General features: G+C 37.9%; 1 protein-coding gene across 6 annotated transcripts in view; it reads right to left on the reverse strand.

Annotated features, from left to right (window-relative positions):
• The window catches only part of cpap (centrosome assembly and centriole elongation protein), a 106,154-nt gene that overhangs the window by 36,403 nt on the left and 53,013 nt on the right, over positions 1-16,738 (reverse strand). For all 6 annotated transcript variants that reach the window (XM_069891330.1, XM_069891324.1, XM_069891327.1 and 3 more), the window contains 2 exons: positions 5,968-6,133; positions 4,501-4,734 (listed from right to left, as the gene is read on the reverse strand). In XM_069891330.1, coding sequence (XP_069747431.1) covers positions 4,501-4,734; positions 5,968-6,133 — 400 coding nt within the window. The remainder of the gene's footprint in view (positions 1-4,500; positions 4,735-5,967; positions 6,134-16,738) is intronic.

Raw genomic sequence — 16,738 nt, forward strand, 5'->3', positions numbered from 1 at the left:
GCTTGTTAAATTGGAGTTTGATTTTTACAAGAGTTTCAATTTGATGATAACACTCATTAAGCAAAAGGATAATGTGGTTACTTATGGTCTTTCTAGATGCTAAACTTTGTAAATGATAGTGTGTGCTTGTAGATGAACATAGTGTTTTGTTTTATATTGTGACACCTTAATTAATTACTAAAATGTTGTTCTTACAGACCAAAATTTTGTTTGTTTATGGGAGGTGTTATGGACCATGGACTGACCTTTTGAACTGTGGACTGTGTCATTATAAAAGATAGATTTCTGCTAAGAACTCTGTGCTGACTCACCAATTGCTTGGAACTTACGAGAACAAAGGGAGAACCAGCTGTGAAGCAGAGAGTGACAGTTGCAGCGGAAGAGGGCAGCTGGAGAGCTGTGTGAAATGCACATGCCTCATAAGTGAGGATTCACAAGTTTATAGCAACACAGTCATTTCTCTCTTCAACAAAGGATGTTGTATTAAACGTTATCAATTAAAGAATTGAACTTTGAGATTAAATTCTGTGGACAGTGTTTTTTGGACTGACTTACTTGACTGACTTGGGGTTTTTGAGGATTTTTCCTTTTTGAATATTGGGCACAAACTGTAATGGTCTTGGTTTTTCCACATACACTGTGTTGTTTAACAGACCAATTCCAATATTCAATAGACCATATCTGAATTATACTTCACCTCCACTTAAACATCCTAACTCCACATCCTTGGATATAAATCTGATTGGCCAGTATTACAACCCTACTAATGGAGAACACAAGAAATAAAAGGAGTAGGACAGCTGGCCTGCTCTGCTATTTCATAAGATCATGGCTGATCTGGCCATGGACATGCCTTTCTGTTCCACTTACCTGCCTATTCCTCAGAACCCTCAATTCCACTACTATACAAAAATCTATTTGTCTTTGTAATGACTTAGACCAGCAGCAATAAATATTCACCAACACAATGGTATTTTCAAAACAATTTTTATTAACTATTAATAATATAAAATCTTAATTAATTCTAAGCTTAATCCTATTATACAAGTGTGTGTGTGGCAAATCCCAAAACCATTACAGTTTAGGCATAATTCTGAAGAGATTATTTTAAAGTTCAGTCTCAGAAAACTTTTGCTTTGAAACTCAGTCTTTAAAACTGCCGTTCAAAAGTTCTCAAACTCATGAATTCTTTTTAGATTTGTTTTCAAAGAAATGTTTTGTCATACAGTAATGATTATAATATTTTGGGGGGAATTTGTAAGATTTAGAGCAGGTTACATACATACACACATTTTAAAATATTTTATTTGAAAGACTGAAGAATTCACATTGCAGGATCTCTGGAAAATGTTATGCACATTTCACAAGTAGGTGCTAATAGCTCAAAATGCTTGACCATTGTATTGCTGAAGTCAGGCTGTCTATAGGTATCCTTTCTGCAAAGTACTCACAGAAAGGTCACTCCTGAGCTTTGTTTATACTTAAGATAACAATTTGAGCAGAAGAAAGAACATCTGTTTGCTGGAGACAAGAGTCACATGGAGCTTTCTGGAAGCAGATGGAAAGAGAGAGAGAGAGAGGTCACAAGCTCTCTCAGTCAGTGTATGTGGGACACTGAACAGTGCAATCCAGGAAGATCTGATGAAAAGTTCCAAAGCAGTGGATCGATGGAAGTGCTATCTGACGGATGTTTCTCTTGGAATAAGAGGAACAGAATGGAGCTTTGTGGTGGCCTAGAGGAAGAGGTTACCAACTGGAAAACCTTGATGGGGCAAGTTTCATCAGCGAGACCTTGAGGTGACTAATGGTGGTATCTCAGTTGTGGAAATCCTGAAACAACAAATCTCTCTCTGCAAACCCTACAAGAACTTTCCTGAGCGGTAAACATTTACCTTTCAAGCACCAAAGCCTAGTGAACTTTATACATGTTAAATTCTGTGTACAGTATAAGAATTTTCTGCGTCCAGAGAACTTGAAAGGAGAAGTGAGACTGAACTGTGAACCAAAGAACTTTTCTTGAATTTTCACACACATGCACTGAGAATTATAAGGGGATTAATATGGGTTAGTATAGAGCATAGTTAAGTATAAGTATAGAGTTAAGTTAAAGTTTGATCCTATTTTCATGTTTAAAGTTGATTAAAAATAACTTTTGTTATAAAAAACCACTTGTCTTTGTGAATGTCTATTGCTGCTGGGTTTTGGGGTTCTTTGGGCTCATAACAATACGAATGATTTTCGACAAATCTCCTTCTCTTGCATGGAGGTTTCGGGATCTGGGTTTCATACGATGATTTCAAACTCAGATACGAGTCAAAGTAACCATCACAATGGTTATGATTCAGAAACAAGAATGAACTTGCTTACTTTTTCCCAGAATTGGATCAGTCACAAGTGACCATTTAAAATGGCCATCGCAGCACTGCTCTTTCTCGCCAAAGAGAAGCTGCAAAGTGGCCATCATTTTCAAAGGCACTGCAATTCTGTGTTCCTCCCTTGACAAGGAGAACACAAGCAGTTCTTTTCTCACAGAATGTTATGTTCCGGAGTCTAAAGGACCCCAAAAACCAGCAGCAATAGATATTCACTACAACACATGGTTACTTTATCAAAAATAGTTTTTAATTATAATTGAACAAGAAAACAGAATTAAACTCTAACTTAATACAACCTACCTAACTACTTAATCCCCCCTCTAATACTAAGCACAGGTATGTGTAATGTATATTTAAGATTAGAAAAGTTCTTTGGATCACAGTCCAATCTCACTGGTTGCACAGAAATTAGCATTAACAAAGTTCACCCAGTCTTTGGCGCTTAACAGGCAAATGGTTACCACTCAGGAGGGTTCTTGCTGGTTTTCAGAGAGAGATTCCTTTTCCTGGACATCCACAACTGATTCCTTCTCAATCAGTCTTGCTGACGAAACTTGCCCCCTTCAGGGTTCTCCAGATGATCCTCTTTCTTTCAGGTCACCTTTCAGACCACCAGTCTTCTCCGCTGACCAGGAGGCTTTGCATGTTTGCCAGCTTGTCCTTCAGGAACTGATTTCTGTCTCCTCTCTCTCTGTTTCACAACCTCCATTTCTGAGAGCAAAACAGTTCTCCTCTGGCTGCAAAGATCACATGCTCTCCCAGGCAAGCTGCTGTCAATACTTTGTTGCCTCCTGCAAAAAGCATTCTGCAAAAGTCCTGCAAATATTGTGTTTTAAAATGTGTGTGTGCAAGCTGCTCTAACAATTCCTCCCAAACCACCTCTAAATACTCTGTCAGTTACTGCATTTCTGACTTCAGATGAAACTGTTACAATATTAAAGAAGTCTCCTTGAAGTGTCTTTAATCACATGATATCACTGCTGATTTTGTTTGAAGTTCTTCTCTTCCAAAAGCATTTACAAATAAATACTTCCAAGCTGTCTGTTCAGATAACCAGCAGATGACTTTCTAGTGTACATAGGTGTTTCTCGGAGTTAAGGTCATTGTCTTGAGTGTCAATGGACAGTCACTTCAGTTTTATGGCATTTACCCAGCTTGTACTGAATAATGATACAAGCTGGTTTAGAGTTGGACATAGGAGACATTTCATCTCTCAAAATGGTTTCTCTATGCAAGTGTCCGTGTGTCTCTGAATCCAATCCACAAAATAACTTTACCAATATACAAAACAAAATACTAACAATAGAACAATTCCATCACAGTATTAAATACATTTCATGAGCAGAGAATTCCATTGAGAAAAGCAGTTCCTCCTCATCGCTATCCCAAATCTACTCCCCTGAATCTTGAGGCCATGTCCCCCAGTTCTAGTCTCACCTACCAGTTGAACAACATTCCTATTTCTATCCCTTTCCTAATTTTATCTTTTCAATCTGTCCTAATAGCCTACATTCTCACACTAAGCTAGCCAACTCTTCCCTCATCTTATTTAGGCTTACTACACTGGTTTTAGATTATTCTATTACACCCTCCATTTGTATGTGAAATTGATTTCTTTCTGAGATGATTCCAAACTACAATATCATTAATTTAACCTGTCTCAAAGAACACGTCCAGATCTATGACATAATGTTCCTTTGGAGGTAAAAAGTTATCAAAATAGGATTCTATGAACTCATCCTCAAGACTGCCTCATCCAATTCAATTCTCTCAATGTGCAAATTAAAGATTCCCATGACACCTGCCATTTTTACATGCTTCAGATACATCTTATTTTATTATCTGTCTCACTGTAGTGTTATTAGACCTTAAACCAAACACTACTTACACTAACTCCAATTTAACACAAATAACTGAAAATATTCTTGGTTTAATTTTATATGAACTTTTATACCCTGATGCTATGGAATTCTCTCTTTATCGGTTTGATGAATTAATTAGTTTCCTTTTTCTTGACATCTAATGGAACCAATTACAAAATAACACTAACTGAAGATCCACGTGCCCCATAAAGAATTAAAGACGCTGTCATGTATTTAAAAACTTACAAGAAAAAAAAACTTACCACTTCTTTCATAATTTGTGGAACTGAGCTTTCAGTTTTTTTCTCAATTGCTGTATTAGCTTTCTGCCAGGTTTCTAACCGAAGTCTTTCCATTGTCTTAACCTCATTTCGAAGTTCTTTGTTATCCTTAGTAAGTGCATCAATCTGATTGCGAAGTCTTGTGTAAGTACTTGACCATCTTAATTCCTTTCGTTTCATTTCTTCTTGCAAGTCTGCAATCTGCTGTTTGAGAACCTAATCCACAAAAACAAAAATAACGCTGAAATCCCTTGAATGGGTATGGCTATTATAGCCAAAATATCATGCGAAGTTATATAGAACACGAAGTACAGAAAAAGCCGATTTAATCAAACTAATCCATGCTTGCATTTAAGCTCCATTTAAAGCTTCTGCATAACTTTAACCCTTTGGACTCTATGTCCCAATTTTCCAGGACTACCAACAAGAGCAAATACTCGTGACTTGGTTTTCTGGGACAGATTTTGTACCCAACTGCATTCTATATTTTAATACTGGAAAGGTTTACCCACAGACCCTGTCTGGAGTACACACGATGAAAGGTTAAAAATGCCCAGAATCCAAAGGGTTAACATCTTGTTTAGTTTTAAATTCTGCAGTCGTTAAGACATGTTGAAATCTAGAGGGGCTTCCAGCAAAGCAAGATATTCAAGATGACCACTGTGTTGAACATGTATCATAACATTATTTTTCTGTGCTCTTTCAATCAAGTTTTAGCTATCCTTCTCAGATGATTATTTCAAGTTTTGAGAAATCTGTTTTGGTTATTCATGATACCTGTCCTAAATTCATTTTTCATAAGTTTCGGCCATATGCAGCCCATCACCTCATTTTGTAGTCTTTCTGGCTTTCATTGGTCTTTGAAGTAGGTTTTCAACTAAAACTCAACTGAATGTTTCTCCCCAAAAATATAGTTAAAAAGAAAATATTTTTAAAAGGTAACCCAATAATTTCATGCCAAGGTAGTCAAAATGTTATTCTTAAACACAAAGGCATTAGCCATTTTTATGCTAAGACCACCCTTATAAATGCAAGTACTTGAAAGATTTCTCAAGCAACCAGAGCATACAACTCAGTTGTAATCAGGGCATTATATAATTCCAGCATTAAAACCTTATTTGCTTTAATTATTGATTTCTGATTGCTTTCCAGTCCATCCAGAGTTATTTATCCTTAGTATCTATTTATAAAATATACTCCTACATGTAGTTGGTTTCTACAAATGTTATTTTTGATTTATGGGTGATGTTTTTACAGGATTAACCCTCCATTCAACTTAACAAAGTAGTATGTATAACAAGTAAAATTTTTTGAAAATTGATCAAAAGAGGATGTGAATACTTAAGTCAAATCATTGGGCCATCCTCAAAATAAATCTAATGGAAACATCCCACATGTTGAAGAGATATGAATCTGAACAGAAGATTGCTAAGGGAAAAATAATGTCACCTTTATCTCTTCTCTTTCCTTCTTGTCAGGAATGGCCCTTGCTGCTGCAGTATATTTTTCAAAAACCATTCGCTCCTTTTGTAGTCTCTTTAATTCCTCTTTTTTGCATTCTTCCAATTGAGTCAGCTCCTCAGCTTTTTTACGTTCGAAGTCTGCAATTTCTTTCCTATCAATTAAATAACTTTAGCAATTTCTTTGCTGCCACTATCACATTGTTACAAATTGAATCACTCACTTTCAAATGCAAAAAAAAAACTAAATAGACACAGATTCCTCAAAGGCAAATCAAAATCCTAAAGAGATTCAAACAAAGTTAAAATGTTTAAAAAGGCAGTGTATGAAAACCAGAGTCAACAATATATAAAAAAAGATAAACAATAAATAGTAGTCATTGCATATGAGTATATGAGAAATCTGTTTTGGTTATTCAAGATACCTGTCCTAAATTCACTTTTCATAAGTTTTGGCCACATGCAGCCCATCACCTCATTTTGTAGTCTTCTGGCTTTCATTGGTTTTTGAAGTAGGTTTTCAACTAAAACTCAGCTGAATGTTTCTCCCCAAAAATATAGTTAAAAAGAAAATATTTTTAAAAGGCAACCCAATAATTTCATGCCAAGGTAGTCAAAATGTTATTCTTAAACTCAAAGGCATTAGCTATTTTTATGCTAAGACCACCATCAGCAAGGCATTCGATAAGGTTCCGTACATTTGTTTTTTCTGGAAGGTTAGATTGCTTGAAATCCAAGGTGAGATAATAGAATGGACAGAAAATTGGCTTTATGGTGGTGAATAGTGGAAAGTTGTTTTTCAGACTAAAGACCAGTGGTGTGCCAGAGTTCAATGCTTAGCCTGTTGGTCATCGATGAAAGATCAAGATGAAAACGTATATGACAATTATTTATCAAGTTTGTGGATGACACCACTCCACTAACAACTACAAATAGTAAAAATCACTTCAAAACACTAAAAATGAGTTGTTAATCAACCTTCTTTGGGCATCAGTAAGTACTTAATACTAATGATCACAAACGTCTGTTAAGGTTGAGGTTTCAGAGTACTTGAAAGCACAAGATAAAATTGGCCGAAGTCAGTATGGTTTCCTTCATGGGAGATCTTGCTTGACAAACCTATTGGAATTCTTTGAGGAAGTAAATAGATAAAGTCAATGAATGTTGTATATTTCAATTTTCTTTCTTTTTCAATATTTCTATTGTTTTTATATAAAAATATATACCTACCGAAAGAAGATTGATGCATAGCACTGATACAGGTACAACAAAGCAAGCAAACACATCAACAGAATTTTTTTTTTTTTACCTTATGCAACATAATTAATTCAGGGATAGATTTAAAAAAAGAAAAAAACAAAGAGAAAGAAAAAATATGATTTTATATATATTCCAAACCCTCAACCATTCCAAAGTTTCATGGCAATATAAAGAAAAAGTAAAAGACAAGTACTAGTAAAAATAAGAAGAAACACAAATCCAGGAATGATCACGTGATGAGGGGAGTGAGAGGAGGCAGAGCCCCAGATCTACAAGGAAATAAACCTAGAAAAATAGCAAAATACTTACTGTTGACATGGGAAGACACCAATATCAACAGAATAAAAAAAGAAAAAGAAAACTACAAGCAAGAACGACAAAGAATCGGCCTGAAACCAAGAGACCAAGTTGACGTGCCTCACGGTGGAGAAAATGGCAGGGCCTCTTCAAGGCCTGCTGTGGAAGATGTCACCCAGCCAATGAAGCCCACCCTGCAATAGAGCCTGGACCAAGGAGGTAACTCTACCCCAGACTGGCAAATGGTTGGCAGGAGCCATGTAGTGGCTTGGGGAGAAAGGGGGGAGGGGGCTTGGGACCCCTCTCCCGCAGTGAGAGCGCAAGGTTGCCAAGCACGAAGTTCGCACTAGAGTTAGCGAGAGCAGCGGTGGTGGGACGAAGAGGCCGGGAAGTGCGGGAGTAGAGTCGGGAGTCAGTAAGCCCAAGAAAGTCCAGCGTTGGGTCGGGGTACGCGACAAGTATTGGCAGCAAGAGCGACAAGGATGAGGATCATGACGGCGAAGAAGGCAGCAGCAATGGAGTGCCATGAAGCCCAGAAGCCTGGATTAGAATTGATAGTGAGGCAAAGGGAGAAGGAGGGTTCGGAGCCTTGGGCCTCATGAAAGATAGACTGTTTCAAGCAGTAGACAAAAGAGCCCAGGATATGGCAAAAAAAAATTGGAGAAAGTACAGGGTGCCCTCTTAGGTCTAAAGGGAAGAATGATAGAAGTTGATGACGGAGTGGGAGGAAGTGAGGACCAGACAAATTGAAGACAAGCTGTACATGCTGGTAAGGGAGAGGGAGTGTGTCTGGGGAAAACTGGACACCCTAGTAAACTATAGCCATAGAAACAACATAAAAATAGTGGGACTGAAGGAGGATACAGAGGGGGAAAACCCTGCAAACTTCTTTCAAAGCTGAATCCCTGAAATGCTGGGCAAACACAAAGTGTGGAGGTGGAGAGGCACACTGATCACTCCTTTTGAAGCTGGGCACTGGGCAGAAATCCCATTCAGTCCTGGTGAAGCTACTACAATAATAGGACAGGGAAAAAAATTTATGGAGCGGCAGCGGCCAGTGCAAAGAGGCAGGGGGAAACATAGGGGTTTAAGGTATTCTTCTACCCTGATATTAGTGCAGTGCTTTTAAAGTGCAGAAAAGAGTTTGAAGCAGTCAAAAGGCTCGTAAAACAGAAAGGATATGAATGTGTCCTGAGATATCCAGCCATTCTGAAAATGGTACTGCCAGGGAGCTAAGGAAGTTTTTGGTAGAGCTGGGAAAGCCACAGCAGTTCGCTGAGGAATTACCTGCATTCAGTGGGAAAAAGAAAGGCAAATGTAAAAATGGAAATTAATGTATGGCATTGTAAACAGCTATTGTAAAATGTCATTTTAGTGTAAATATTTGGTTTATGCAAATGCATGTGAAACGAGGGGGGGGAAGGGATCTGGGAGAACTCTGGGGTAGAGGTAGGGGAGGAAGATAAAAGGAGGAGGTGTGGATCATAGAGGCCAAATAATAGAGGGAAATGGTGACAGCATGGGAGAAGTGATTGCCAGGGTGGGGGGAAATAGGAGAAAGGAATATGGCATGGGGTTGGGGCTTGTTGCAGTATTATGTGCTGTTTTTGCTTTCTTCCCACCCCGCCCCTTTTCTTTTTTGACAGGTGCTTTTTTCCTTTTATCTGTCCTTTTTGGTTTTGTTGTCTTTGTTCTTGCTTTATCTTTCCAGGGTTTGTTGTGGGCCCGATGTGCTGCAGCAGATGGCTGAAGGAGAAAGGTTGAGGCAGTGGAAGTATGGGGGAAACAGGAGTCTCTGGAGCAATGGCTAAGAATATAAAGTACGTTAGTTTTAATGTTAATGGCTTTAACAGGTGAGCGAAGAGAAAAAGAGTCTTGGCACACATTTTAAAAAATGGGAGTGAATCTAGCCTTCTCCAAGAAACACACATAACAGAGCAGAAGCACCAAAAACTAAAAAGGGGATTAGTGGGCCAGGTAATAGCCTGATTTAGCTCAAAAGGCAAGGGTGGGGGGGGGGGGGGGGGTGGCAATTCTTATAGGGAAGAGTGTCCCAGTGAGTGTGCAGAATGTAATTACAGATAGAACAGGAAGATTTGTAATGGTGCACTGTCAGATATATTCAGAATCCTGGACCTTTGTAAATGTGTATGCCCCCAACTTTGATGATGAAAAGGACACTTTCCTGAGAGTGGCAGAAGGAAAAAAACATCTTGGTCAGGGGAGATTTTAATTTTTGTCTGGATTCTGTTTTAGGTAAGTCAACAAAGAAAATAACTAAAACAAAGGCAGCGAGGGCTACCATTGACTGAATGAAGGAGCTGAATTTGATAGATGTATGGAGGCGGAAACATTCAAGGGAGAGGGACTATTCCTTCTACTCAAAACAACAGGACTCCTACTCTAGAATAGATTTTTTTTCTGGCTTCAGCCCATGTAGACAGTAGGACTGTGGAGCCTGAGTACACAGCAAGACCTTTTTTCAGACCACTCACCCGATACCAACAATATAAATACCATATAAACAGGATCCGGTATACAGATGGCGTCTTTATATGTTGCTGTTAAAGAAGCTGGAGTGCTGGAGTTTTATAAGAGCGCAGATAGACATGTTCTGAGACCAATTGTACCTCTACTCCAGATAAATTTCTCCTATGGGATACCCTCAAAACATACAATATACCAAAACAGTAACTAAAAAAGGAATATATGAGGGAGGAGGAAATTACTCGACTAAAACAGGAAATTACCTGACTAGAAAAGGACAACTCCACCCCCAAAAAAATTTTTTTTTTTTAAAATATATAATTGGGTTCAGACGACCATTACAGGGCTCTAACAAATAAAAAATTGAAATACAATACCCTTCAAACGTGTAGTACAGAAAAGGCCATAATGCAGTCGAAACAAAAATATTATGAATTGGGAGAGAGAGCCCACAAAGTCAGATTGAGTCAGAGTGGACCAATTCAGAGCAAACAGGCTTTGGCAAGAACAGGTAAGAAGTGAGGGATAGTAGGAGTTGAAGAAATAAAGGGCTACCCTATTCAAAGAACAAAAATAATTCAGCAGGTGGACACAGGTAAGATCAAATTTTAGAAATCATATATTTTGTTCCTCTAGTCATAAACAATGGGAATGACAGCTAAGGCTCCTCTTGGAGAATGTGGGTCATCAGGGAGAAGTACATCCAGCTGCAGCTACTGACAAGCCAAGTTAAGAAATTGGAGCTGGTGTTGGATAAACTCTGGATCATGACGGGGTAATAGACTGAAGTTACAGGAACATTATCACACCTAGGAGGCAGGAGGAGGGTAGATGGGTGACAGTCAGGAGGGAAAAGGTATAGGCAGGAAGAACAGGGCACCCCTGTGACTATCCCCCTCTCAAAAACAAGTATACCATTTTGGATACTGTTGTGAGGGGCGACCTACCAGGCACAAGCAGGGCAATCAGGTCTCTGGCATGGAATCAGGTCCTGTGACTATGAAGGGAAAGGAGAAGAGGCAAGCTGTAGTGATAGGGATTCCACAGTTAAGGGGGCAGATAAGAGGTCCTGTGGAAGAGATCAAGTATCCCGGATGCTATGTTGTCTCCCTGGTGCCAGGATCTAAGATATCTCAGATTGAGTTCACGGCATTCTCTCAGGAAGGACAGTGACTAGCCAAATGTCATGGTCTATTTTATGACTAATGACATGGGTAAGAAAAGTGAGGAGATTCTGCCTCAGAGTTCAGGGAGTTTGGCAATAGGTTGAAGGACAGGACTTCCAGGGTTGTGATCTCAGGAATGCTATCTGTGCTATGTGATAGTGAGGGTAGAAATAGGAGGATAATGCAGCTTAACATCCGGCTAAAGACATGGTGCAGGAGGAAGGGCTTCAGGTTTCTGGATCATTGGGCCTTGTTCTAGAAAAGGTGGGACCTGTTCTGACAGGACGGTTTGCATCTGAACTGGAAGAGGAGTAATATCCTTGCGGGAAGGTTTGCGAGTTCTTCTCCGATAAATTTAAACTAGACTTGCACGGGGATGGGAACTAGAGTGCCAAAGCAGATAGAGGAGTGAAGTCATGGTGGAAATTTTCTAAAGTACATCTATTTCAATACAAGGAGTATTGTACGAAAGGCAGACAAGCTTAGAGCATGGATTGGCATGTGAAATTGATATTGTGACCATTAGTGAAACTTGGTTGGAAAGAGTGGCAGGACTGGCAGCTCAATGTTCCAGGCTTCTGTTGCTTTAGACAAGATAGAATGGTGTTGGGGGAGGTGGTGGGAATGAAATTGCTTGATAGAGAAAATATCACAACTGTGCTCAGGCAGGACAGACCAGAGGGCTCGGCTACTGTGGCTACATGTATGGAGCTGAGGAACAGGAAAAAATATAACCCCATGAGTGTGGTCATTATATCGACCACTCAATAGTCAACAAAAATTGGAGGAACAAATCTGTAGAGAGATAGCAGATGTCAGAAGGAAACACAAGGTTGTGATTGTAGGGGATTTCAACTTTTCACATATTTTTGACTGTATCTCCCATACTGTAAAAGGGCTGGATGGCTTGGAGTTTGTCAAAAGTGTTCAGGAAAGTTTACTAAATCAATATATAGAGGTACCAACTAGAGAGAATGCAATACTGGATCACTTTTAGGGAACGAGACAGGACAGGTGACAGAAGTAGGTGTAGGGGAACATTTTAGAGTCCAGTGATCATAATGGCATTAGTTTAAAGTTAATTATGGAGAAGGATAGGTCTGGGCCTCGGCTGAGATTCTAAATTGGAGAAATGCCAATTTTGAGGAAATGAGAAAGGATCTAGAATGCATGGACTGGGATAAGTTGTTTTCAGGCACAGATGTGCGAGGTAGGTGGAGGACCTTCAAAGGTGAAATTTTGAGAGTATAGTGTGTTTCTGTCAGGATTAAAGGCAAGGTTAACAGGCATAGGGAACCTTGGTTTTCGAGAGATATTGGGAATCTGGTTCAGAAGAGAGGTGTAGAGCAGGTATAGGCAACTTGGAGCGAATGAGATATTTAAGGAGAATCAAAAATGCAAGAAAAACTTCAATGAAGAAATCAGGAAGGCAAAAGAAAAGGCACAAGGTTGCTTTGGCAGACAATATGAAGGAAAATCCTAAGGGTTTCTAAAGGTATATTAAAGGGAAAAAGGATAGTAAGGGACAAAATCCATCTGCTGGAAGATCAGAGTGGCCAGTTTTGCATGGAGCCAAAGGGAATGGGGAGATCTTAATTTTTTTCCCCCATCAGTATTCACTCAAGCAACAGGCACAGTGGGAAATAAGGCAAACAAGCAGTGATGTCATGGAACCTATACAGATTAAAGAGGAGGACGTGCTTACTGTCTTAAAGCAAACAGGGGTGGATAAATCCCAGGGCCTGACAAGGCATTTCCTTGGACCTTGAGGGAGGTTAGTGTAGAAATTGCAGAGGCTCTGGCAGAAATATATAAAATGTCATATTGTCTGCCACGGGTGGTGCCGAAGGATTGTAGGGTAGCTCTCAATGTTCCATTTTTTATTTAAAAAAAGACTCCAAAAGTAATCCTGGAAATTATAGACCAGTGAACCTGATGTCAGTAGTAGGTAAATTACTGGAAGATGTTTAAAGAGATCAGATATACAATTATTTGGATAGCAGAAACTGATTAAGGATATTCAACGTGGTTTGTGCAAGGTAGGTAGTGTTTAACCAATCTTACAGAGTTTTTCCAAGAAGGTTAGCAAGGCAGGGACATCACATGATGATGTGGGGTTAGGACATTAAATCATCACCCTCCTGAAAAATAGATTAAAAAGTATCAAAATGTAGAGCAATTTATATAAAAACTCCTTTAAAAAGACTTTGAATATATCCACTTGTTCATAATCTTGGGGGGAGGGGGGGGAAAAAAAACTGCTGACTTACCCACACAACGTAAAGAAGACAAGAAGAAACAGATGACGAGGCCTGCACTGACTCCAGAGTCGGGAACCAATGCTTCAGCTGCCCCGGAGATGAGTGAGCAGCCTCCGCTGCTGCAACAAAGTGCGCTGCACCCAGTGAAATGGGATGATGGCACTGAAGAGGAAGAAACTGGAAGGCAAACCAGAAGTCGAGCAGGTCTGTCCAAATCAGCAACAGAATTGGGTAGTCTTCTGACAGAGATCAATGGGAGGATGAAGACACAGAAGATACAGAATCAACCATAACCAGGGAAGTAAGTAATGTTGATATATTTAAGGAGCTTAGAAGTTTGAAAGTAGAAATGAAACTGAAGTTATGAATACTATGAAGCAACAAATTGATCAAAACAAACATGAGGTTAATAAATTGAAAAAAATGTGGAGCAAGATAAAGATAGAAATGTCTCATATAGAGAACAATCGAGATTGCTTTGACTCTTAAATCAAAAGCTTTGCCAAAAAATAGATGTTCTGGAAAATTACAGTAGAAAGAATATTAAGATTGTGGGTTTGAAAGAAGAAGTGGAGCAACAAGATATGCCACAATTTTTTCCAAAATGAATTCCAGTTTAGGCATTTTATTTTGTAATAACTTGTACATATCAGAAATAAATTTACTTGAATCTTCCTAAGTAATAATTCTAAAGCAGATTGCCAAGATCATTTTAAGTTATTACCTAATTTCTCCAACAAGAAGTTTTTAACCTGGTAATAACAAAAAAAATTATTCGAAGGAATTTGAAACTTCCCTTTCATTCCAGTAAAAGGTAAAGATCTCGCTGCTTCAAAACAATCTTCAACTTTTACTAATCTCCATTTGATTCCATATTTTCAAAAACTGATGATTGACAGTAAAGGGAAAATGTTTATTCTGATACAAGGGTGTTTTCACTGAAATCTTTCCTCTCACCTATCTGATAATCAATTTTATTCCATATTTCAATTAAATGTTTCAAAATTGATGGGTCTATATCAATTAACAATTTTGAATTCCATTTATAAATAAATTCAGCCATAAACTTCTCATCAATTTTATCCAACTCTATATTAGCCCAAATAGAAGATTTACTCATATCAAACATTGCATTAATAAATTTCAATTGTGCACCTTCATAATAATTCTGAAAATGACGGAGTTGTAAACTATCTCATTCAAATTTCCAAGTCAATTTCTCCAAACGCACCCTATTCATTTTCCCCTTTCCATAGATGTTCATAAAGAGAGTGAAATGGGAATTTGATTTGAATAGAAAGATAGATGAAAGTGTTTGGAGGAATTTCTGTAAAGACAGTATGACTAAGGTTATAAATGTACGATATCGTTTGGTACAATATAATTTTTTTTTTACATCAATTGTATTTAACTCCTCACAAATTAAAAAAAAATTGAACTTAGTTCCTCAGATCTGTGTTTTAGGTGTGGACAGGAAATAGGTACTTTTTTCCCCCCATTTGACTTGAACTTGTTCTAAGGTTAAAAATTTTTGGTTACAAATCAAATTGTTTTTAGAACAAGTATTAAAAGTAAATTTACCATTTGACCCAATGTTATTTTTATTCGAGGATATTAAGTTGATTGCTTTAGGGTTGAGATTGACTATGTATCAAATTGAATTTTTATGTTTGGCTTTGGCCGTTTCTAAAAAAATGTTTAGCTATTACATGGAAATCTGATTTGGATTTAGGTACAAAAAGATGGCACATTGAAATAAAATCTTGTATTCCTTTAGCAAAAGATAATGTTTTTGTTATTATTATTAAAATTTCATCTCTCAAACTGCTTCAGTGGATGTCTCTGCTTCTGCAGCTAAAAAGTTGATTATGATTGTTTTTAGTGATAATCTTTCTTTCTTTGTAGATAGTAGGGGAGGAGGGAGGGTGTTAGTGGGGTGGTTGAGGGAGGTTGGGAGGGATTTCATTTAATCATGTGATGTTTGTATTAATATATTAAAATCAATGTTATCTAATTTTAAATTGTAAATAATTTTTTTTTTAAATGAATTCCAGAAGTGCTGGGCCAAGAGAACTTTGTGGGAGAAATTGAAATTGAAAGGGCTCATAGAGCCCTCTAACGTAATCCCCTCCCCCAAACAAAATCCACTTTCAGTACTGATTAAATTCCTGCATTATCAGGATAGAGGAAAAAGTACTGAGGATTGCTGCACAGAAAGTTCGTCAAAGACGAGGGCTGCTTTTACCTGTGAAAAAGATTTTTACAAGAGAAAGGATATCGTTCTTTTCTACGACACCTGATTTTTCTCCCAAATGAACAAAGCGGGTTCTTTCTAAATCATCACAAGGCAGAAGAATTTGTTGATAACTTGCCAAGTCAACAATCGGGCTGAAGTCCTTGAGGACAAAGAGCAATGTGTATTTTTTCCCTCTCTCTGTTGTCTCTGTATAATTGAGTTGGAGTTTAACTATGATTATGAAGTTCTTTTCATATATAATAAAAGAAATATATCAAGATTTTCGGATGGGGGAGTGGTGAGAGGTGGAGGAGGGTGCTGACCTTCGCTGATTCTTGCGAGTATCTGTGATTTCAGTCATGGCCTGCACAAGAGAGGTTGATAGTGTTGGTACAGTTAGCCACGCAATAAGGGTTTTTTCTTTCATTGTTAAATAGTATTATATTTAGCAGTGTACATGATTTTATTTCTATTTACATTTTTCTTTTTCATTCTTCGATTGTCAGGTGGCCTGAGAGATTAATTACTTAACTGTTTGGTGGAGGTTTGTGGGAAAAGGTGATGGAAATAAAGGTTAAACACACAGTAATAAGTAAATTGGTAAAACTCTTAAATTTTGATATTAATAGGATTAATGGGACCATCAAACAGAAGAAAAATACTTGCACACATTAAAAAAAATAGGTGTAGATGAGCCTTTCTACAGGAAACACATATGACAGAAAAAGAACATTCAAATTTGAAAAGACTGGGTTGGCTATGTAGTATCTTCTTCATTTAACTCAAAATCAAGAGGGGAGGCAATTTTGTTTAATAAGAATCTTCCAATTGACATGGGGAGATTTGCACTAAGTTCTTTACTAGTCATCAGCCACTGGCGGGTGATCCACACCCAATTTTTGTTTAGGGGATTACTACCTTTTGGTAGTTTTTTTTGGGGGGTGGGGAGGGGGTATTTATTTATTTATTTTTACTTTTTTCTTAGTTTTTAATTTTAATTTAATTTAATTTTTATTGGAGGGCCTATATACATTGATTTGAGTTTTTATATTT

Source organism: Narcine bancroftii, chromosome 7, assembly GCF_036971445.1.
Source record: "Narcine bancroftii isolate sNarBan1 chromosome 7, sNarBan1.hap1, whole genome shotgun sequence".
Classification (NCBI taxonomy): Eukaryota; Metazoa; Chordata; class Chondrichthyes; order Torpediniformes; family Narcinidae; genus Narcine; species Narcine bancroftii.